General features: G+C 53.5%; 1 protein-coding gene across 9 annotated transcripts in view; it reads left to right on the top strand.

The window, feature by feature from the left end:
- The window catches only part of ZMIZ1 (zinc finger MIZ-type containing 1), a 247,456-nt gene that overhangs the window by 141,389 nt on the left and 82,815 nt on the right, over positions 1 to 23,252 (top strand). For all 9 annotated transcript variants that reach the window (XM_004049640.5, XM_063709969.1, XM_019034968.4 and 6 more), the window contains one exon: positions 5,785 to 5,890. In XM_004049640.5, the coding sequence (XP_004049688.1) occupies positions 5,785 to 5,890 (106 nt within the window). The remainder of the gene's footprint in view (positions 1 to 5,784; positions 5,891 to 23,252) is intronic.

Raw genomic sequence — 23,252 nt, 5'->3', positions numbered from 1 at the left:
GGCCCCAGAGGGACCATTGTCAAGAGGCTGGCCTGCCAGGGGGAGCCTGACATTGAACCCACAAAGGAGCAAACAGGGACATATGCCAGAGCTCTGGGAGAAGGGGCAAGGGCACAGGGGAGGAAATGTCTCCTGAGGAGTTGACCTCCTTGGGAGGATGAGAGAGCACGGTGCTCCAGGCAGAGGGAACTGCTAATGCAAAGGCCCTGAGGCTTGCTGTGTTCATGAACAGAAAGAAGGCTCAGGTGGCTGGAGCCCAGGGAAGGGAGAAGCATGTGAGATGAGGCAGAGGAAGGAGGTGTAAAGCAGCTAACGCAGGGCCCACAGGCCAAGCGAAAGTCTGGGCATTATTTGGAGGGCAATGGGGAGCCACTGAAGGGTTGTCAGCAGGAGAGTGATGGGCTATGATTTGTATGGGGGCAGGAGCTCTGAAGGGAACATCTTTTGAGGGCAGGATGGAGGGATCATGGAGGGCTTCCTGGAGGAGGGATCCCAGAGAGGGCCTCATGAGATCTGGCTGGACAGAGAGGAATCCATGGCAGGAGAGGCTGCGTAGACAGTGCCCACTCTCCTGGGCCTCTGCTCCCTGCCTCCAGTGTAAGGCATGTACCTAGTGGAATGGCCCCCACTCCTGCAGCCTGGCCACAGCTGCAGAGACCTGAGTCTAGCTTCCCTTAGAGCTCAGTAGAGCCAGCAGCTTGAAGGGGCTTGGTGGGGGTTAGTGGGGATTGTCATAAACGACACTTCAGTGCTCAGGGTATTTTCCCTAGGCACTGTCTCTTTGGATCCTTATAAAGACCCTCTGAGGTGGGCAGGGAGTCACCACTCCCATTTTACAAACAAGGCCACTGGGAGCAGGAGCAGCTTACCCTAGTCCCAGGCTGGTCCCACAGACTCCCTGGGAGCCTCTGGGCCCTGTTGCCAGTGCCCCCATTCCCCAGGCATCCTCAGCCCCAGCCCTGCCCCATGGAGAAGAACGGGATGTGGGAGGTAGATCCCAAGGGACCTAGGTGGGGCAAGACAGCTGTCCCCTCCCCACACAAACGCACACACACCCTCCCTATCCAGGTGTCAGCCTGAGCCCTCCAGGTTGCTGCAATCCCCGGGGTGACCTCTGGAAGCAAACTCCAAATTCCTCTGGATCCGGCTTACTTTGAGGATATAAATTAAAAATCACTTAGCCCCGAGCAGCAAATGGACACATTTCTGTCATACTCACTTCTAAGCAGCTCAGGCACAATTAAAGTGACCCCAGACCTGGCCCTGACATCCCGTCTGCTTCACATCTTGAGACTTAAGGATGCGGAAGCACAGGACCCCCAGGCCCTGCCCCAGGGACCGGCACAAGCCCCGGGCCACCACTTCCTCATCAGAAGCAGGCCCTTCCTCCTCCAGTAGTCGGGCAGAGCAGCCCCTCTGGGCGCCCTCTCCCTCCCATGGGCTTAGGGAACAGCAGAAGACAGAGGAGACAGTGGGAGAGCAGGTCCAGGAGGGAACCGGGTTTCACATCAGCAGGCCTCTGCTTCATCTCCCCAATGAGGACGCCCTGCAGCTTCAGAGGAGGTCAGAGTCAGAAAGACCTTTCGGGTCCCGCCCCCTGCCAGTAATGGAGACCCCTTCTCCAGCATTCCCCAGACAGCCTGTCCTCCTGTTTTGTGACCAGCAGGCTGGACGCTTTTCAAGACAACTCAGTTGCTTTGTGGGACTAATGTAATTCACCACGTGACCTTAAGCAAGTCACCCGTCTTCTTCTTTTTTTTTTTTTAATTTTTTTAAATTTTAGAGACAGTGTCTTGCTCTGTCGTCCAGGCTGGAATGCAGTGGCACGATCATTGCTCACTGCAGCCTTGACCTCCTGGGCTTAAGCGATACTTCTGCCTCAGCCTCCTGGGTAACTGGGACTACAGGCACCTGCCACCATGCCAGGCCAATTTTTAAAATTTTTTAAAAAATTTTTCTTAAAGGTGGGGCCTTGCTATCTTGCCCAGGATGGTCTCAAACTCCTGGGTTCAAATGATCCTCCCACCTCAGCCTCCTAAGTACCTAGGTACCACTGGCCTACACCATCACACCAGATTAAAAATTTTTTTGCACAGATGGGGCTGGGCATGGTGGCTCATGCCTATAATCACAAGCACACCTGAGGTCAGGAGTTAAAGACCAGCCTAGCCAACATGGTGAAACCCTGTCTCCACTAAAAGTACAAAAGAAAATTAGCTGGACATGGTGGCACACGCCTGTAATCCCAGCCACTTGGGTAGCTGAGGTAGGAGAATTCCTTGAACTCAGGAGGCAGAGGTTGCACTGAGCTGAAATCATGCCATTGCACTCCAGCCTGGGCAACAGAGCAGGACTCTGTCTCAAAAAAAAAAAAGAAAAAGAAAATTGTGTACAAATGAGATCTTGCTATGTTTGCCAGGCTGGTCTTGAACTCTTGGGTGTAAGCTGTCTTGCCTCAGCCTCCCAAAGTGCTGGGATTACAGGTGTGAGCCACCATACCCAGTCAAGTTCTCCGTCTTATGTCTGGACTTTAGTTTCCCTGTCTGTGGCATGAGGCTGGGTTCCCTGACCTGTGAGGTCCCCTGGCTCTAGGGGTCTAGGTGTCTGGCAGCCAGGATGACAGGGCAGCCTCAGGAGTGCTTCCCCCCTGCCACCCCCACCCCGCCACCGTGGGTCAAGCAGCAGTACCTGGACAGCCAACAGAGGGTCACAGCGCCCCAGCCACTCACACTGGCCTTTATGGGGAGGGGGCCTTGCACCCTATAGGACCTTCACAGAGAGCATCATGACCACTGGGGTGAGAACGGGCCTCTCTGAAAAACATGCTGCACAGCTGAGCCCACGCTCCCACCACTGCCAGTCAGACCTTGCCTCACAGAACTTTCTGGGGGTCCTCAGGCTGCGCCAGAGGAACCCAGGGGATAGGAATGCATGAGGCACTCTAGGGTTACAGGATTTGATTCAGCTCACTCTGCCATACCTGTGCTCTGTGGCCTTGAGCAAGGTCCTGCCCTCTCTGGGCCTTGACTTCCTCATCAGTGAAAGGAGGCTATTGGAGCCAGTGACCCTTCTGAATGCTGGGGCACAGGGGACTTGGTGACAAGCAGAGACTCCCTGCTCCAGCACCCACCTGGTTGGCCCTTACAGCCGCCATACAGCACCAAGCCCCTCTAGCTCAAGTTAGCTAGTATTTTTTCCTTTTTAACTAGAGCAACAGGATTAGCCAGTATTGGCCAAACATGGGGACTTTTGCCTTCCTGCCCTGAACCCAGGGCCTGAGGGTCCTCAGTGCAGGTTGGAAGTTATGGCGTTAACCCTTTGTGGACTGAGAAAGAAGTCTTAGCACGGAAAGAGCCCAGAGTTTTCAGCTAGACTGCCTGGATCACATCCTGTCTCTGTCACTGACCAGCTTTGAGGTGTTGTTCAACCTCTTTCCTCATCTGTAAATCAGAGATAATAATAATAATACCTATCTCGTGGAGCTACTGGAAGAATTTGCACTTTGTTGCATACAAAGCACCTATGTACGTGGGAGCCAGCATTTTCACTGCAGCACTTGTAAGCATCAGTGTTTCCCATTGACAGCAGCCTCACTACTGCACCAGTCCAAACAGGCCGCTCTGTGCTCACAGGCATCCACCTGAAGTTCTACAAAGAGGGAGGGCACCAGAGTCCACGTATGGGCTGCAGTGGTCCCTCCAGCCCAGAATCTTCCTCCTCACTCTCTGGAGGAGAGTCTGCCTGCAGACTTGAAATATTCAACAGGCCATAAAGAGTTAGGGACCTTGGTTTTTCTATGTGGACAGTGAGACTTACGGTGAGGATGTCCCAGAGACTGGGACATGTAGAGGGGCAAACAGAGCCCATGGGAAAGAGGCCTAAGGAGTGTGGAAGACTTCTGTGCCAGGGGCTTCTGTTTGCGGCAGAGACGCTGAGCAAACATCCTAACCTAACAACATCCTTTTTCCTCCCAACCTGGCTCAAACATTAGCCCTACACAGAGGGGTGCAGGGAGGGCGACAGTCCCATTCCAAGAGTCACTGGTGATCCTGGGAAGGGGAACCCATTGGCTTCTCCCTGATTTAGCACGGGACATTTCTCTGAGTCTCCAGTGTTGTTTTAAATTGGCCTAGGTAAGTGGTGTTCCCACCCCTTTTAGCCCCAGAGCCCCTTTCACAAATTCCTGAGATTTAAGGCAGGCGTGGGGAACGATTCTGTAGGATCTAGGGGCCAGGCCAAACCCCATGGCAGTCTGAGGCCCCTCCAGTCGCCTCTGGAGCAGGTGGTTCCTGGGGGCTTGGCAGCAGAGTCCCCCCTTTTTCAGAAGTACCAGCCTACCGCATCTGGGTGCTCTCCCTACTCAGCCATAGCCACTCCAGCTGCTTTCTAAATGACTCCATTTTCCAAGGTCCTTCCTTCTTAATAAAGAAAGCTAATTTTGCTGCTGTTCATGAGGAAGGTGGGTGTGAGGGAGCAGATCTGGGAGTCGTGGGACACCTGGGAATGGGTGGGGACAGAGTGAAGCCAGAGCGGCAACAGCTTACAAAGCTACCCAAGGGTCCCCTGGAGCGCCCCGTTCCACACTGCCCCCCAGGGGACCGATGGCCCTCCCAGTCTGCCGCCTCTCACCCTGCCAGTCCCTACTTCTGAGATTTATAAGGAGATGGGTGGGACCTTCAGGCTCCAAACACACCATTGCTGTTATGGAAGCCCCCCATTTGCTGGGGCTTAAGGCTAGAGACAGACCCCAGGCTGAGCGTGGGAGTCCTGCGGTTTCTAGCTGAGGTTGAGGGGGCTGCAGGGTACTTGGCACGGAGCAGCATTACAATGTCTGCCCCGTCCCGGAAGCCTTAGTCGATTAAGCAGCTCTGACCTGAAGCCCTGTGGGAAGCAGCTTGTTCTAAATCACTGCTTTTTTTTTTTTTTTTTTTTTGTGAAGGAGTCTTGCTGTTCTGCCCAGGCTGGAGTGCAGTGGTGCGATCTAGGCCCACTGCAACTTCCCCATCCCAGGTTCAAGCGATTCTCCTGCCTCAGCCTCCAGAATTGCTGGGATTACAGGCGCCCGCCACACACTCGGCTAATTTTTGTATTTTTAGAAGAGACGGGGTTTCACCATGTTGCCCAGGCTGGTCTAGAACTCTTGACCTCAAGTGATCCACCCGCCTCAGCCTCCCAAAGTGCTGGGATTATAGGTGTGAGCCACCGCACCTGGCCTAAATCACTGCTTTAGATGAGGTGCATGCTGACTCGGAGAGGCAGGGCTGGGCCTAAGAGTCTGCATTTGTAACAGGCCCCCCTGTGATGCTGATAGCCCTGGAGTAGGAAGGGCAGTGAGCCCTCCCCAGCAGTGGGTGCAGGAGCTCACTGAGGGGTGGGGGAGTTCCTGAGGGCCCAGGGCATGGAAGGGAGATGGAAGAGCCACACAGATGGAGCAGAGACCCTTAGGGCCCACCCTAAGGATGGTGGTACAGGATCCCCAGCTGACTTTTAAAATGTGGTCGAATCTGAGCCCTTGGAAGCGGCGGGGCCTGTGGCTTTGGTGTTGGACCCATCGTCAGCCTGGGAAACCCCTAAGGACGGGGCCAGGATCCCAGGGCCTGGCACGGAAGAGGTGTTCATCAGTATTTGCTGAGCAACTGAAGAAGGCACAGTGGACTTCTGGCTCTGCCAGATGATGGGGCACTGCCTTAGCTTGCCCACCTCACCCACTTCACCTGCAAAATGGGCATATCCATTGGCTCTGGGCTCCGTGACTCACCTGCCCTCCTCCCCTCTTGCTGTCAGGTGGTCAGTCGGGTGGCAGCCCAGCAAGGCTTTGACCTGGACCTCGGCTACAGACTGCTGGCTGTGTGTGCTGCAAACCGAGACAAGTTCACCCCGAAGTCTGCCGGTAGGTGTCATTGGGAGGTGGGGAGGGGATCTGACTGTAAACCATGCCTGTTTGCTGCCCCTGCCTTCTGATGCCTCCATTTGTCTAGGTGTAGTGCGAACCCCTGAGGAAGAGCAACTCATCCACCAGGCTCTGGGACCCACAGTTGGGGCTGTCCCCGTGCCTCTCCCAGGGAGTATACTTGCCTCAGGGGTACTGCAGGGCCAGAGAGGCTCCCGAGGCACACCAAACCCAGCAGTAGGCACTGTGCTACAGGCAGGACCAGCATCAGCTCACTCCATCACCACGGTGACCCCTTGGCATAAGCACTGTGAGCTCCCCATTTTACACATGAGGAAACTGAGGCTCACAAACACAGAGATTTCCCAAGGCCACACAGCTGGAAGGCAGCAGAGCAGGGATTTAAGCCTAGGCCTGTACTTCAGAGTCAGCATTCTTAACCTTTATACTCCACTACGTTCATTCATTCCCCAAAAATTGATTAAAATAAAACACAAAAGTCGAAACAAAATGAATCAGTACACTCAGGGTTCCGTATTGCAACTTGGTCATCACCTGCGGTCTCCTGACCCTGCAGTAAGCAGGGGCCATGGAGAGTGCCAAGCAGCATTCTGTCTGGGAGGGCTTTGAGCACTTTAAAGATACAGTTTTATTTTACATTTCCCACCATCCTCATAACCTGGCTTAGGCCACAGGCGCCCTGCTAGCTTTAAGCCAGACAGACCTGTCACTTGCTAAGTGTGTGGTCTCTGAGCCTCAGCTGATCTTTCTGGGAAGGCAGGAATGGTAAGGAGACCCCTGACTTCAGGGGTCATTGTAAGTGCTAGAAATACATAAAGTGCAGGCCGGGCACGGTGGCTCACGCCTGTAATCCCAGCACTTTGGGAGGCCGAGGCGAGCAGATCATGAGGTCAGGAGATCGAGACCATCCTGGCTAACATGGTGAAACCCCGTCTCTACTAAAAATACAAAAAAAATTAGCCGGGCGTGGTGGCGGGCACCTGTAGTCCCAGCTACTCAGGAGGTTGAGGCAGGAGAATGGCGTGAACCCAGGAGGCGGGGCTTGCAGTGAACCGAGATCGCGCCACTGCACTCCAGCCTGGGTGACAGAGGGAGACTCTGTCTCAAAAAAAAAAAAAAAAAAAAAAAAAAGAAAGAAAGAAAGAAATACATACATAAAGTACCTAGCACCGTGTCTGGATATTGTTAACATTCCTTATGGAGTCAGGACAAGCAGTTGAAAAAGAAAAAAAGAAACAGTTATTTCCTTTGTATAACAATAAAATGGACGTTTTCACTGAATTCATCAGTCAGTTCTTTGGAGTGACTGGAAGACACAGCCTTCATGAAAACGTTGTAAGGACATCTCACAATGTGTTTCCATAAATCTGCTCAATTTATAATCTCTTGCGTGCAAGTTTGCGCCTCTTTCCATGTATGTTTCCAGTCTGCACACACGGATGGCGCTGCACACATAGATGTGTGGCGGCCTCATTAGCCAGTAGCTACTCTGAGACCCTGGACATGCCCGCCTGCATTGGGATATTGCTATCGTATTGAACTGCTTGCTAGAAAATGGTCTTGGAATCTCACAAGGGACATCTATTCCTGATGGAGTGTGCAGTTTTAATAATGACTTAAGTCAATACAATGTTGACAGGGTAGAAATGACTTATCAAAGACACATACCTCTTAAGTGCCCGTTCTGTGCAGGCACCCGGCAAGGGCTGAATTTGCAAGGGCAACTAAACAGAAAGGGTCCTGCCTTAAGAAACTTACAGTCCAGAGCAGGGGCCACCAAGCTTTTTTCCATCAAGGGCCAGACAGGGGCTTTTGGGGGCTCTGTGAAAGCTGCCATACATAGTACATAGAGGAGTGGGGTTGGCTGGTTCCACGAAAACTTTATTTATGAAAACAAGTGTTGTGTGCAGTGGCTCACACCTGTAATCCCAGCACTTTGGGAGGCTCAGGCAGGTGGATCACTTGAGTTCAGTAGTTCGAGACCAGCCTGGGTAACATGGTGAAACCCCATATCTACAAAAAAATACAAAAATTAGCTGGGTGCGGTGGTGCACGCCTGTGGTCCCAGCTGCTTGGGAGGCTGGGGTGGGAGGATCACTTGAGCCTGGGAGGTGGAGGTTGCAGTGAGTCAAGATCGAGCCACTGCATTCCAGCCAGGGTGATAGAGTAAGACCCTGTCTCAAAAGAACAACAACAACCAAGAAACAACAACAAAAAAACCTAGTAATTAACTATACTTCTTGACCCCTAGTCTAGAGGGAGAGGAAAACATTGATCAAATAATTAGAGGGGTGTGTGTGTGTGCGCGTGTGTGTGTGTGTCTGTCTGTGTAAGCTCAAGCTGTGATAAGTGCCTTGAAGGAAAAGTGAAGGATGGCAAGGGGGTGTTGTTGAGGGCAGACCACTCTGGGGTTGCAGCAGTCTCCCCCGAGACCCGAAGGTTGAGTAAGTGAAGAAAAAGAGAAAGAGCATCTTTGCAGTTAAGGGGACAGCCTGTGCAAAGGTGTTGAGGTAGAAGGGGAGCATGCACGGCTTTTTGTCAGAACTAAGAGAAAGGCAGTGATTCTGGAGCCCAGAGGCAGGGGGTACATGGCAAAGGCGAGGCTGGAGAGGTCAGCAGCAGCGGAAACATTCAGGGCCTGTCTTGGAGGTCACAGTCTTTGTCCTGAGAGTAATGGGAACATGGCTAAATGCTCATTTTGTGATGACAGCTCGGGCTATAAAAGAACAGATTGCACGGGGGGTGGGGGGAGGTGGAGGCCCGCCTGGATGTAGGTGGCCAGTTGACAGATCACTGGGAGGTCGGGGTGAGGATGATGGTGGCTGGATCAGGAAGACAAGAGTGGAATGGAGACAGAGGGATATTTAAGAGGCAAAACTATGCCACAGAGGGAGAAGGAGACCTGGAGAATGGGCTGTCCCAGGAGCCCAGTGCCTCCCCAGAGGAGCAGGAGAGACTCAGGTCTCTGTGCAGTCCCTCCACAAAGGGTCACTGAAACCCCTGCCCTGCCGGCACGTGCTGGGTGTTCTCATATGTTTTGTGGTGGTGCCAAGCTTTGTAAGACACAGAATACTATCTACATTTATGGATGAAAAAATGGAAGCTCAGAGAGGTCCTATGACTTCCCTGAGGTCACCCAACTCATAAGTAATAGGCTGGAACCTGAACTAGCCTCCTGGCTGCAGGCCCAGGGCTCTGCCTGCCCCATCACACCAGGCCTGGGTAGCCCTCCATTTCCTTTGGAAAGAGCTCTTCATGCTGCTCAGGGGTCTCCAGCAAGGCCTCTGAGTAGCATTCCCAGCATCACTTCTTCGCTTGAAACAGGGATTTGTTCTTTCCTCCATCTGCACCCCTGCTTGAACACAGCCTTTGTAATTTAGAAAGCCCTTTCCCATGCATTGTGTCTGTGAACTCACGTGACACTCTGACACTATGCAGGCTCCCAGGGATGAATTCTCAGTGTACCCATTCTGCAGCTGAGAACACTGAGGCACAGCAGTGCCTGTGGCTTGGCCATCCTCAGATTTCCTTATTAGGAGTCAAACCCTTGTCAGTGCCCACAGCCATGACTAACTACCTTTCAAGGCCACCCATCCAGATATATGGGCTCTCGGGATCCCAGCCACCCCCTGCTTGCCCCATCTTCTGGAAAGGAAAGGGGGCCAGTCTGAGGGGGAAGCCTCTACCTGGCGGTTTTATTTGAGGGGTGAAGGACCTGCCAGGAGCAGGCTGGGCCATAAGAGGGGTGGAGGCCGTGGGGAGCAGAGCTGGGACCCCAAGTCCCAGATATGGCACCGGCGCCAGGCCTCCTCTTGGCCACCTCTCCAGGCTGTGGCCTCGTCTGTGAAGAGAGCTGATTTGCCCACCTCATGGGCTGCCTGTGAGGATGCAGTGGGACCCCCTAATCATGGGAGTGAGAAAGGGGCCCAGCTAATACCTGACGCACACTGGGGGCCAAGTAAATATGACCCTCCAGCCTTCCTCCTCTGCTTCCATGTGTCTGTCTCTTAGCTGATGTGGTTCCCGGCCTCTCTAAGGCCCTTTCTGTGGCAGTAAGCCTGTTTCCCACTGTCCTCTCTCCCCTCGGCTCTGTGGGTATGGGTGACCTGCAGTGTGCCTACCTACCCCTGGGCACAGCCCCGGTGTGCCTGTGTGGGGATGGCCACTCCCACCTGCCCAGCCCACTCCCAGGGAGGCCTCTGCAGTTCCAGAGCTTGCTCCAGCCCCCAAGCCCCTTCAGCCAGTCTGGGCCACCTGTCCACCCTCCTGCCTTTCCACACTTGTCTGACGTGCCTGTGCAGTTCTGCCCTCCCAGGGCTCCCCGCTCCTTTCTTTCTTTGGTCTTGGGTGTCTGTAGGTCTGTCTCTGTGCAGCCGCCCCTGTCCATCTCTAGCTTCCCGTGGCTTTCTCTGCCTTCCTGGGTTTCTCTGGGTCTCAGACTTTCTCCCTCTGTACGTCTGTGTGTATGGTGTGTGTGAGGGTGTGTATGTTTGTGTTGGGAAGAGTATGTGGCTTTGTATGTGCGTGTGTGCCTGTGTACATGTGCATGTCTCTGTGTATGTCTGCATGGCTGTGCACATGTGTGTATCTGTGCATGCTGTGTGTGGCTGTGTACATGTACATGGCTGTGTCCATGGTGTGTGTATGTCTATGACGTATATGTACCTGTGTGCGTGTCTGTGTGTGCATGGTCGTGTACATGTGTGTATCTGCATGGTGTTTGTGCATGGCTGTGTATATGTACATGCCTATCTGTGTCTGCATGCATGTTATCTGTGCGTGGGTGCATGCCTGTGTGTGTCGCCCTGGCGCTGCATCCCCCGTCTGTCTCCCTTGTCAGGAGGCCAGGCCAGCCAAGGAGGGCCAGGATGAGATCATGCAGTGAGTGAGTTTGGAGCGGGGCTTTGTCAGGAGAGCTGGCGGTGAGCCGGCCGTGGTGCAGGAGCACGTGTGTGCATGTGCGTGCATGCATGCGTGTGTGTGTGTGCGTGTGTGTGTCCTGGGAGAGTGCGCAGGAGGCAAGCACAGGCAGTCACTGCAGCAGCCGCCAGGCAGGCGGCTCCACGCGGCCCTGGACGCCCAGCCCCCAGCTCTTTGTTCTGGCGCAGCCTTTAGCCTCAGAGCGCACGTGCACGGGCGGGATCCTCCTCCTCGCCAGGCCCCCTCCCTCCTCAGTACAGAAGGTCACCTGCCTGGCCCGGCATCCTGATGCTCCCTTGATTCTCCCCAGGCTGGGCCTTAGCATTGCCCCACCCCCACCTTCCATGCCAGCCCGAGGGGACTTGGCGGGCAGCACTGAAATGTCAGCCTCCTCGTCACCGAGCAGTCCCATGCCTGCTGGCAACGTGGGCACCAAGCACCAGGCAGTCACCATGTCGAGGTCCCCAAGAGCCTTCTGCCTGTCTCAGCTCCTGTCCATGCTTGAAGAAAGCCATATGGCCTCAGCTGACCCGTGAGCAGCCAGTCACTGTTGAAATAATCGAATAGGGAATGCTGGAGCCCAGGGCCAAGAGAGGGGAGGACCCACCCCAAGTCCTAGCGAGGCAGGGCCAGAGTCCAGAAGAGAGCCTGAATGCCTGCTGCCTTCTCGCGCCCTTCCTGTCTCCCTGAGGCTGGCCTCACAGCTGTGGGCTCCCACCCTCATGCTATTGGCAAAGTCAAAACGCAGAGAGAGCAGCAGGTCCAGGAGGCCTTGGAGCTTCCGCAGGATGTCCTGAGACAGGTCGTCAGAACTCAGGAGAGTGGTGAGAACTGGAAGAACTGCCACCACTGAGGAAGAGGCCAGCTTTCCTTAGGGATGAGTGGCTGGTGGCTGTCAATCAGAAAACACAGACTGGCTGCTCATGGGCCAGATGTGGCCCACAGACACCTGAGATTGGACCACTCAATGTTTTTTTTTTAATGCATACAAGTTGCCAACATTCACTGTTTAGGAAATTTGTACAACAGAGTCAAATGCCTGGCTTCCTTTGAGTGGGAATCTTGGACCCGCGTTCCTCACAGCTGACTGGGACTGACTGGGTGGTGGTGGCTAACCTCTGGGACAGGCGCTGTGCCCTCCCCATCCCTCTCTATTGTCTCACACCCGTGGCCTTCCCCACCGTTGGAAACCAGCCCTGTGGACATGAGTGTTTCTGACCTCTGTTCAAGGACACCCTCCCATCTCAACGCAGCAGCCCGAGTCCTGGGTCCCATGCAGAGTGGATCGCTTACTTTTTGTCCACAAACATCTTCTCAGCCTGGTTTCCCTGATGTTTTGACAGTCCCCAGAGGAACTGACAGCCATGGGAAATGTCAGCAGATCACAAGAGGGGGGCTGAGACGTGCCCTGGGCCCCTGGCCAGCCTGGGAGGTAAAGATTCAGGAATGCAAAGGGGTCCCTGTCTCACCCTCCCTGTCTGTGGCCTGTTGTCCATGGAGAGAGTGCTTGGGAGAAGCTGGGTACTTCACTGGAGCTCTCGATCCCAGGGAGCTTCTATAACAACTTGTGCAGCAGCCCCAGGGCTCAGAGAAAGACCCTGACCCCAAGGGCCCTGGAGAGTGCTCCAGCCTTCAGATTGTTAGGAGAGGCACAGGCGTCAGAGGCCAGCCAAGTCATTTCTACCTCTTCTGCTCAGGACACCTTAAGCCAGGTCATAAACCATTGTTTCAACTTCTGTCTTTGAAAGCAAGCCCTCTTGCTCTCACCTGGCTGAATGGTGGACTCTCAGACCCCGTGGTGGTGGGGACATTCCTGGTCTCTTTTGGTGGCTTGACTCCGATCTCCCCCTCACGCCTCCCTTGTGGCTGCTCTCCACCCCTCTCTGCCTCTGCCCACCCCAGAACATGCAGCCGCCTTCCTGTTACTGGGAGGACAAATGGCCTTATTCAGGGACACCCTGCCAGATCTGTCTCTCTAAGACAAAGCTGTGCGCAGCTCTGTGTGAAAAACAGCTCGCGGCCGCCCAGTGAGCGGGCAGGATTGGTGGGTGCAAATTGCAGGGGATTTGTTACCAGCTGCCGGTGCCCCAGAGACAGCAGGCAGGCAGGCCCTTGCCCTTGAAATGCCAGCCGCCTGGCAGGCTGGGGCACCTTTTCAAGGTTGGGACAGACTTCTTCCTGGACACCGGCCCCCACCCCCACATACAAGCTCAGCAAAGCTGGGATGTTGGGGAGGGGTTTGGCTTCCTTCCTCCTGCTGGGCCGTCTCCACCGCCCCGGTCAGGTGCCCCTAGAAGGGGCTCTGGATTTCATCACCCGGCCCTCTCGGAACTGACTCATGGTCAGATCTGTTTAGTGGACGAAACCTGTTCACGCGCTCACCTCCCTCTGTTTCAGTGCCGTGGGAAAGGCAACTGGCGCTCTTATCAGCATGCCCATCAATAGAGGAGGAAACGGGAAGACACAGACCCAGGTCACATGGCTTCTGGTGCTGGAAGCAGGTCTGATTTCCAGGATGGTCAGATGTGGAGTACAGGGAACCACCTCCCTCTGAATGACCCTGGGTGAACGGGTGGGTGGCCTGGCCTGCGCCAGGGGCCCTGGCCTCCGTCCCCTCCCCCACCTCCCTGAGGGATGAGGCCTGAGATCCGGTGGCCTCACTGTGCTCTTGGAGAAAAGGGATGGTTTATGGACACAGTGTTCCCAGGCCAAGGAATTGGGGGGAGGGGCAGCTGTGATGGTCCCTGGGGTTCCAGGAATGAGCAGTGGGGAGGGGCTCTGCCATGCCCAGAATGAGAAAGGGCAGATGTGGAAACAACTTCCAGGCTATTTGTACGGCCATTAAAACGAGGTCCCCAAAGAATGATGACTATGTGGGAATGCTTACGTGTAATATTAACTTTCCAGAAGGATAACAGAGTGCTAGACTTAGTATGATCCCAGCCAGGTGCAAAAACAAAATGTACATGTATTTAGGCACAGACACCAGAAGAGAATATACCAAAATGTCAACTTACAAGTAATGGCTCTATCTGGAGGGGGCCGGAGGGTGACTCTTTTCTTTGTTTCCCACATTTTCTTCTTTCTGTTTTTAAGCAGAAGCAGCAGCAGTCATGGGTTTCTTCAGAGTTTGGTTGGAGTTGGCAGGGGCAAGGTGAGAAGGAGAGCCGGCAGCTCCTGGCTGGGTCAGCAGTTTTCCTAGCGCAGCCCTCTCTGGTTCCCCGAGAGCTCCAGGGGACAGACCTCTCATCTGGGGGATTAGCTCATCACTGGCCCCCCTGCCTACAGAGCGGGGGTGTACACAAGGACACCCTGGGCCGAGCCAGTGGGTACCTGCTTTCCAGGCCTGTCCAAAATGAGAGGGGAGCCTGGAGGATGGGACCCTAAGAAGGGCCTGCTTCTGTCACCAGGGCCCTCAGCAGCCCACCCCCTATGCCGCCCCACGGCCACCTGATTGGGATAGGGGATCTGCACAGTGAGTAGGAGTAGGCATTAACGAGGTCTGTAGTAGGGGAAGGCCAGGCTGCTGCAGGCATTGCAACTAGATGATGTGTGTCTGAGTGTGGGTTCCCACAGGCAGAGCCTGCGGTGAGGATTCCAGTGCAAGTTGTTCCTTCAGGAGGATCCCAGAAAGCACTGATCGAGAAGTGGAGGAAATGAGATGGAGAAGGGAAGGAAGTCAGTGAAAAGAGTGGTTAGGAAGCACGTAACCTGCTGTGGACACCTGGGGCTCAGTCCTGCTGAGAGTGCTGGCAGCTAGAATGTGCCCCTTACCCACCTGAGAGGCGAGGAGGAGGAGGCATTTCTCCACCATCTCTCCACCATTATTGGGCAAGGTCAGCTTGAGGTTGGGGAGCAGGTGGATGAACCCTTGGCACTCGAGTTAGCAGAAAACGCCCAGGCAGAGTCCCAGTGCATGCAGTAAGCAGAGGCTGTGTAGAAGAAGCACCCACAGTGCCTGCAACAAGATGCTTTCCAGACTCAGTCACTGGCATCACACCCTCATCATCTCTGCTTTATTTCAGTACCGCTTGTATTAAGATTGAGTTCTTAATATTTCTTAAAGGAAATTTTATATTGTTTACTTAAATGGCAGATCAGTCTCCCTTACCACATTCAGAAACTGCCAAAATAAAGACAGTAGAAACCATACCTTGTCTCCTAGTTTAGCTACAGGTGACTGCTCAATGATGGAGGGTGAGCCAGTTCTCTGCTAGTTAAAAAGGGAGGTGATGGCCGGGTGCAGTGGCTCACCCCTGTAATCCTAGCATTTTGGGAGGCTGAGGTGGGAGGATCACTTGAGCCCAGGAGTTTGAGACCAGCCTGGGCATCATAGTGAGACATCTCTACAAAAAAATTTTTTTAATTAAAAAAAAGGGAGGTAAAGGGTGAAGGGGTTTAGGAAAGGCTTAAAGACCAGTGAGCACCAAACTACTGAGCCTCTCTTCTTAGAAACAACAGCATCCCAATGATGGAAAGACAGCTGAGGTTGCAGTGGTTCTCCCACTGGGACCTGTGACTACCTAAGCAACCTGGGGGGCCATATCACCTAGACCACACTTGAGGGTGCCCTAGTTAAGAAGTGCAGCTCTGAAGGAGGCTCTGGGGCCTGGGGTAGGCTGTGCCCTGCCCAGCAGCCATCTCATCCTCAGTCTGTCCATCTACACCATTTCTCTGCCTTCACGGCTGCAGGAAGAATGATGAGGCCGTGGGTGTGAGAGTGCCTCTTAAAATAAAAAATACTAAACTGGAATTTTAAGGGCGAGGGATGGTAAGCTTCTTGTGCCAGGCCCACCTCATGCTAAGCACAGGGCGTACAAACACATACACATGCAATACACACAGTCCCTTCTCTCCTGGTTTGAAATAAGTGAATGCTCCCATTCTGTGGGTGGGAGATGGCAATAACCATGCAGGCCACACAGTCCTTCACCCTCCCTTACATGTCCAACCCTATGACTCCTCCAGATGAGCTTGTTCCCATTTTAAGGGAAAAATGGAGGCTCTGAGGGGTGGGGAGGTGGTCTTGGCAAGGGCAGAAGTGGGACCAGAGCTCTGGCCAGGCCATCCCTGCATCTCTGCAGGTCACCAGGGACTCAGTGGTGCTCCCGAGGAGCTGGAACAGCTTCTCTGGAGATGCAGGGCCACAGGTATCACCATGCCTGCCTTCCCGAGCCTTCCTGCATCTGCCTCTAGCCACCCTACCCACAGGTGCACCCAGGACAGAGGTCCTGCCAAAAGAACCCCCACCAGCACTGCCCCAGGTTGCCCTGAGGATGCCATGGCTGCCCAAGGAGTTAATAAAGCCATTGGCAGCAATTAATTCTGTAGAGGAAAGCGCCAGGTAAGAGGATTAAGGAAGCCAGAGCTTTGGTTTTAAGATGGAGCTTAGCATTCTCGCCCCCAGAGGAGGGATTTCAGGGGATTCAAGGGTGTGAGAGCGAAATGGAGCAGGGCCTCGGCAGAAGGTGGGCAGGCTGGTTGTGGAACATTTTAGCCAAGTGTTGCAAGCCACAGCCTTGTAAATACCTTGTAAATACCAAAGTATGTACCTTCTGGGTTAGACAGACAGATAGGCATTAATGATGGTACGGTTATCATCAGTTTTGCCTCTTTAGACATACAGAGCCAGGACAGGTCAGGGAAGGGCATCTGGATTAGGAAAAGATCTGATTCCTAGCCCCTTTCAGTCGTGAGGCAACCGACATTAAGTTCTGCATTTTCTCTGTAACAGGCACTGCCTTGAGTATCCATGAACTCACTTATCCCACATGGTGATCCCAGGTACTCATATCTACCCCATTTTACAGATGAGGAAACTGAGGTTTAGATAAATAAAATAATTTGACCAGGGCTTTCTGGCCAAAAAGAGCCAAAATTGTGATTCAAACAAGAATATTCAACCCCAAAGCCACCAGCTGCCCCTGCTTTCTATGAACAGGTTAAAATGAAGTCTTGGGAAAGACACAGTAATGATTTGAGAGCTGCCAAAGATCACCTGAACTGCTTGCAAGTGGAGGCCTTAAGTGTTTGACAATGATTTGTCCTTGCTGGTAGGTTAAACACCCTCCCATCTTTGGGCTCATTCAACACTCAGGGTCCCATGGATGATGAATAGCAGAGAGCCTGGGTCAGCCCCAATTTCAAATGTTTTTTCCAGAAGCCATTCAGCTGTTTCATAAGAAGGGTGGTCATTAAAAAGCATGGATTCTGGAGTAGCCTGTCTGGGTGTGAATCCCACCCAGCCCCCTAATCACCAGTTCTGAGACCTTGGAAGAGTCAGTTAACTCCTTTGTGCCATGGTTCTCTCGTTTGACAAAAGGGGGTTATTATAATAATGCCTGCATCATAGGTTTTAAGTGAGTTAAGGTCTATACAGTGCTTGGAACAGGGCCAGGTGTATAGGACATGCTGTATATGCGTGAGAAATTTTATTCCTGCCTGTTGGCATTCATGCTCTCTGAAATGCCTCTCATACCTGGAGGTAGCACAAAACCTAGTGTTGTAAAAATATGGAACCCTTATGTGTAGGTAGGGCCAAGGTAAATGCCAGTCACGCCACCTCCAAGGGTGTGGAGATGAGTGGGACCCTGTTAACCAACGTGGGGTAAATGGGGTCTCCAAGACAGCAGAGGTTTAGGTGGGGCTAAGAATGCATCCCCCCTTTCCCCAAAAAAGAATCTGAGCCACTGTGCAGGAGGCAGGCAGCCCTGCAGAAGGGGAAAGTAGAGAGCTGGCAGAGGGAGGCTGGACAGGGCCCACAGCACCCTGTCTGTGCCCTGGGCAAGGGATGTTTGAAGGCCTCTGTCTCACCATTCCCATCCTGTCTGTGCCCTGGGTGAGGGAAACCTTGAGGGCTTCTGTCTTGCCAAGTCTTCCCAGCAGCCCAGCCCAAAATTATTCAAAGATTGGTAGGAGGAAGAGAAAGTAACATTTAAAGTACCATTTACTGAGCTACTGCTTCATGCCATGCATTGCAGCTGGGTATTTTATGATCCTCGTGAGAATCCAACCCATTCTATAGATTAGGAAACTGAAGCTCAAAGAGATTTATTCACTTGTCCAAAGTAGCTGAACCCTTTGTATAACAAGGCAAGGGATGAATGAAGACATGGCTCTGAGTGGATGGATGTGTGGGCCCTTGAGTCTGAAGAGAAAAAGGAAGAATCAAGAGATTGGGGGAGGAGGGGTGTGGACCTGGGCCTGCCCCAACTCCAAATATGGTGCTCCTTCTCCTCCTCCATGGTTGTGCCTTCTTCTCTTCCTCCTTCCCTGGGATCAGACTCATTGTGAATGTGCCTCTTGCCTGTTCCCAGGGCCCATCTGGCACACAGGGGCAGGGAGGAAGGCTCAGGCCAACAGACCCCTGCCCTCTTGCCCCTGTGAGCTGCCCAGGTCAGCATGCATGGCAGAGCAAGGGCTCGGAGGTGGGGGTTCAGGCCCTGGAAGTGGGTCTCTGCCTGCAGGCCCCTAGCCCCTCCTTGCCTCCACCATTTCAGTGGTCCCTGAGTCAGGGCCAGCTAGCTTCTGGTATGGGGCTAGTCTCAGGCTATGTAGAGCCCAGTGCTGGAAACCAGAATTGGGGGTAGCCTAGGACAGGGACCTGAGCTTGGGCTTCAAGATCAGGCTGACGTGGGCCTGGTTTAGCTCTGCAACTTCCATGCTATATGTATCCCCGGCCTCATCTCCCAGCCTCTCATGAAATGATAGGTACCAAGTATGTAGCATAAACTGCCATCTCATGAGGGCTCTGCATGTAATAGTTCTGATTATTTTGAAGTCCTGCTTTACAGTCCAGGCTCTGAGACCTACTTGCTATGTGACTGTATGCAAACCACTCTCTCCACTGAGCTTGGGGTCCCACAGATCTAGAATCCAGCTCTCCTGGCTGGAGCAGCAGCAATTCTGTTTCCATGGTAACCCAGCTGTCTCTCCAGGGACCATCTGGATCTCCTCACCCTGACAAGGTGCAGCCCAGGCAACCAGGTGTTTGTGTTTTGCAGTGGAAGCTCTGCAAGGTGGTAATTCCCCTCAATGGGGACAGGGCGGTGGCCAGGCAGATGGCTGGAGGGAAGCAGAGCCTCCTTGCCGGCTGCCTGTGCTGTTCTGGGCCCAGAAAGACACAGAACCCAGAGCTCGGGAAGTCTGGCCATGGCTTTCCTTGAAGAGTTATTAACAGATGCTTCATTATATTCCTAGGAAAGCTTCCTGGCTTGTTGAGGCTGGCCAGGTGAGAAACACTGCCTGGGGCTGGACTCCTGTAGGGAATTCCAGAGGACCCAGTCTCACCTGTTTGGGATGAAGAGACACTATTGTCTCTGCAGGAAACAGGAATTACTGGGGGGAAACATTAGCAGTCTGCCTTTCAAACAGGCACATAATTATAATGATGGCAGAAACTCAGCGCACAGGATAAGCTAAATTCACCCCTTCAACGTAAGCTCATGGATAGCTATTATGTTTAGACTCTGTGATCCATACTTAGGCAACCCTGTACTCCCAAAGGAGCTCACAGACCCAGACCTGGTAGGGACATGCTTAGGAAAAGATGGTGTCAACAGACCCACAACACAGAACCACATTGTGGGGTGGGGAAGCAGAGAGGCGGGACCAGCCACTTCCAGCAGGAAGTTTCCAACCTGGACTGGGTTGGGACAGTGAGGGGATAGTCATCTGCCATCAGTTTACATAGGTGAGCCCCTTGACTTACAACAGCCCGCAACGGGGATCCCCGGTGCTTCTTTTCCAGGTGAGGAAACTGAGGCTCAGAGAGGTTAAGTCCCTTGCCCAGGGTCACACAGCTAGGGAGGGACTGAGCCAGGATCAGAACTGGCTCGTTGCACCCCGTGTGGGGACGCTGCCCTCCTCCGTAGGTTGCCCTGGGAGGCTCCGGCTGAGCAAAACAGGTCTCTGCCTCTGTCCTTTTGGCTCTTTCTCTCTCTCCCCGCCCCCCTTTCTCCTTCCTCTCTTTCACTCTCCCCGTCTCCTTTCTCCTCCTTTCCCTCTCTCCCCCATTTCCTTTGTCTCTCCCCTTTCCCCTTGGGACCACTGCTCCGTGCACCACAGGTCCTGCTGCTCGGCTCTGCCGGGGTCATCTGCAGCGTCTGCTCTAGGTGGCCGGCTATCTGCTCACAGGCTGCTGCCCTGCTCCAGCCCTGGGCCACGCCCCCAGAAATGCCTGCTGTTGTTTAGCTCTGCCCCCTCCTGAGGACCCTCAGCCAAGGAAGTGACATCACTGCATACATTCCCATTTCCTCCAGGCTCCGTGTGGTCTTGAGCCCACTCTCAGATGTGCGCCCCAGATGTTTAGAATCACTTCCTCCCAATTAAGCGTCTGCCGGGAGGCGAGGGGCCCGCCTGTGTGCAAGGTCCATGTCTGTTCAAAAGGGTCTCAGAAGAGAGAAAATGGGAACTCCTCCCTGCACAGACGGCGGGAAAGTGGTTCACTGTTGAGCTCCCTGGGGAAGCTGGGAAGCCAGCGCTCTGAAGCATACTGGATGCGGTGGAGGTGGTGCCTGTCCTTGATTGTCCGCCCGTGTGGAAGCGCGAGGATGCGCAGGTGTCCCAGTGGTCTCCAGGGAGAGATTTGAGTGTCATACCCTGGAGACAGGGCCTCTGTGCCTGGTTCTCCTCACTCTCCAAATGGAAAGAGAACTGTGGGAGGAGAAAAACAAAAGAGAAGAAAGACACAGCCCCTCTAAAGAAGGAGGGCACAGGTGCCAAGGTGGCCCCATGTGTCAAGGCCCAGGGTGTGGACCCCTCCTCCGAGGGCACTCATGCCCTGCTTGGGCTAGGCTAGGTTTTAGGGTTCCGGTCCTGTGCCTCCTCCTGGGGTGCCTTTGCTCTGTGTCAGAGTCACATGTCCACACAGCTAGGCAGATGACACAAAGATGGCATCTCACTGAAGATACAGAAGTGATCAGGGGCACCAGAGTGCCCAGCCCCACCAAGGGGACAGCTGCTACACAGGGGCCACCTGAGGCCATGCGTGACACACACCCAGAACTGCCAGCACTTGTGATTCCACAAGAAGCTTGGAGTTATTGTTTTTGTTTTTTGTTTTGAAACGGAGTTTCACTCTTGTCATCCAGGCTGGAGTGCAATGGCGCAATCTCAGCTCACTGCAACCTCTGCCTCCCAGGTTCAAGCGATCCTCTTGCCTCAGCCTCCCCAACAGCTGGGATTGCAGGCAACCACCACCATGGCTAATGTTTGTATTTTTAGTAGAGATGGGGTTTCACTGTGTTGACCAAGCTGGTCTTGAACTCCTGAACTCAGGTGATCCGCCCGCCTCGGCCTCCCAAAGTGCTAAGATTACAGGTGTGAGCCACCATGCCCAGCCTAGGAAGCCTGGTGGGGGTTTTTGTTTGTTTGTTTTTTGTTTTTTTGTTTTGAGACGGAGTCTCGCTCTGTCACCCATGCTGGAGTGCAGTGGCACGATCTTGGCTCACTGCAACCTCCGCCTCCCGTGTTCAAGTAATTCTCCTATCTCCGCCTCCCAAGTAGCTGGAATTACAAGCACACGCCACCACGCCTGGCTAAAATACAATTTTTAGTAGAGATGGGGTTTCACAAAGTTGGCCAGGCTGGTCTCGAACTCCTGACCTCAGGTGATCCACCTGCCTCAGCCTCCCAAAGTGCTGGGATCACAGGCATGAGCCACCGTGCCCGGTCATGCCTGGTGTTTTTAATGCTATTGACCACTCCTGTGCAGCTAGTCCAGTGAGACTGAGGCTGGCTCTTGGGTGGCCAGTGGAGTCTTTGGGCTGAAATCATTTGAGGAACAATGGACCCATGAATGATGGGAGGAGGGTCAGTTTTTGGAGAATCTAGTGGAGGTTGGCCACCTTGAGCTTGCCTCCTGCTCTCCTGCTTTAGAGCTGTGTGACTTTAAGGAACTGACTTAACCTCTCTGATCCTCAGCTGTTGCATCAGGAAATGGGGCTAACTGTAACCCTCGTTTGGTGCTGCCTGCGTTGAGGATTAAATGGGAGGATATAAGGGAAAACTGTGCCCTGCATGTAGTGAAAACTCAGTGTCTTATTTGCTACATCCCAATGACTGAAACAGAATAGGTGAGTGGGTGGTACCCCTGCACCCCTCAAAAAATCACTTATGGGAGGAAGATGGCTCGTATGGGAAGGAGGATACTGTGTGTTGGACAGGAAAGGGGAAGCAGGAGGACGGTGTATTTTTGGAGGTCACAAGGTACATAATTATTCATAGGTATACATAATAAGTATTGGTGGTAGTGTTACATTATCGTTACTGTTCCTCTCTGACATGAATGTCAGAGTGTAGAGGGCTTTGAGGATCACCTAGCCCAAGCCCCAGTTTAATCCGAGAAGAGACTGACACAGGGTGGGGGATGCAATCTTCCCAGCATCCCTCATCGTACCAGGGGCGAGGCTGGCATTACTCCTGCTATTATTGCCACCATACCTTTATGTGAAACCCTAACATCATCCTACTACTACTGCCAATCAGTTAAGGAGTTACCATGTTTTAGATGCTAGGCAAAATACTGCGTGCACATCCTCTCCTTTCAGCTTTACGAAAATATTAAGGTGCAGGTGCGGAAGGAATGTGAGCTAAACCCCCTCCTGCTTCTTCTGACTTGGTGTCCCTGTGCAAGGTGTGCCACTTTGAGCCTCCATTTCCTCATCTGTGGAATGGGAACAGCACCACCTGCCCCCGGGGTTCCAAGCATCCAAGGGGCTAAGTGATAGGAAGTACTGATGCTCAGTACTGGTTCCATGAATGCCTGGGGAATCTGGAGGCTCCCTCTTGGCTCCTGGCTTCCAGCCACGCCCCCGACACCAAGGCCTCTGTCAGTACTGGTTGTTCCTCAGTGCAATTAGGTAATTAGGCCAAATTCAATTACACACCACACTCCCAGGTTTGTCTGGGGCCCAAGGGGGGTGTGGGCTCCCCTTGTTGAGGGGGAGCAGCAGAAGCACTGGCTTGGTTCCCAGGGCTGGGCCTTCCCACTGTGCCTCTCAGAATACTGCCTGCATCCTGCATCGCAGCTGGGGAGACTGAGGCAGGGAACAGGCAGCATTGCTTGGCCCCTGCCTTAGTCTGTTCAGGCTGCTATAGCAAAATACCTTTGACTAGGTAACTTACAAACAATAGCAATTGATCACTCCCTGTTGCAGAGGCAAGATCAGGCTCTGGCAGATTTGATGTCCAGTGAGGGCACGCTCCCCGTAGATGGCACCTTCTGGCTGTGTCCTCACATGGGTGCAAAGAGCGCCCTCAAGCCTCTTTCATAAGGCACTGGTCCCATTCATGAAGGTGTATTCCTGATGACCTAATCCTCTCCCAAAGGCCCCAGTTCTTCGTACCATCTCAATGGATTAGATGTCAACACGTTAACTTAGAGAGGCACAAACACTCAGACCACAGCAACCCCAAACCA

The sequence above is a fragment of the Gorilla gorilla genome, chromosome 8 (genome assembly GCF_029281585.2).
Source record: "Gorilla gorilla gorilla isolate KB3781 chromosome 8, NHGRI_mGorGor1-v2.1_pri, whole genome shotgun sequence".
Classification (NCBI taxonomy): Eukaryota; Metazoa; Chordata; class Mammalia; order Primates; family Hominidae; genus Gorilla; species Gorilla gorilla.
This window is presented reverse-complemented; position numbering and strand designations above follow the sequence as displayed.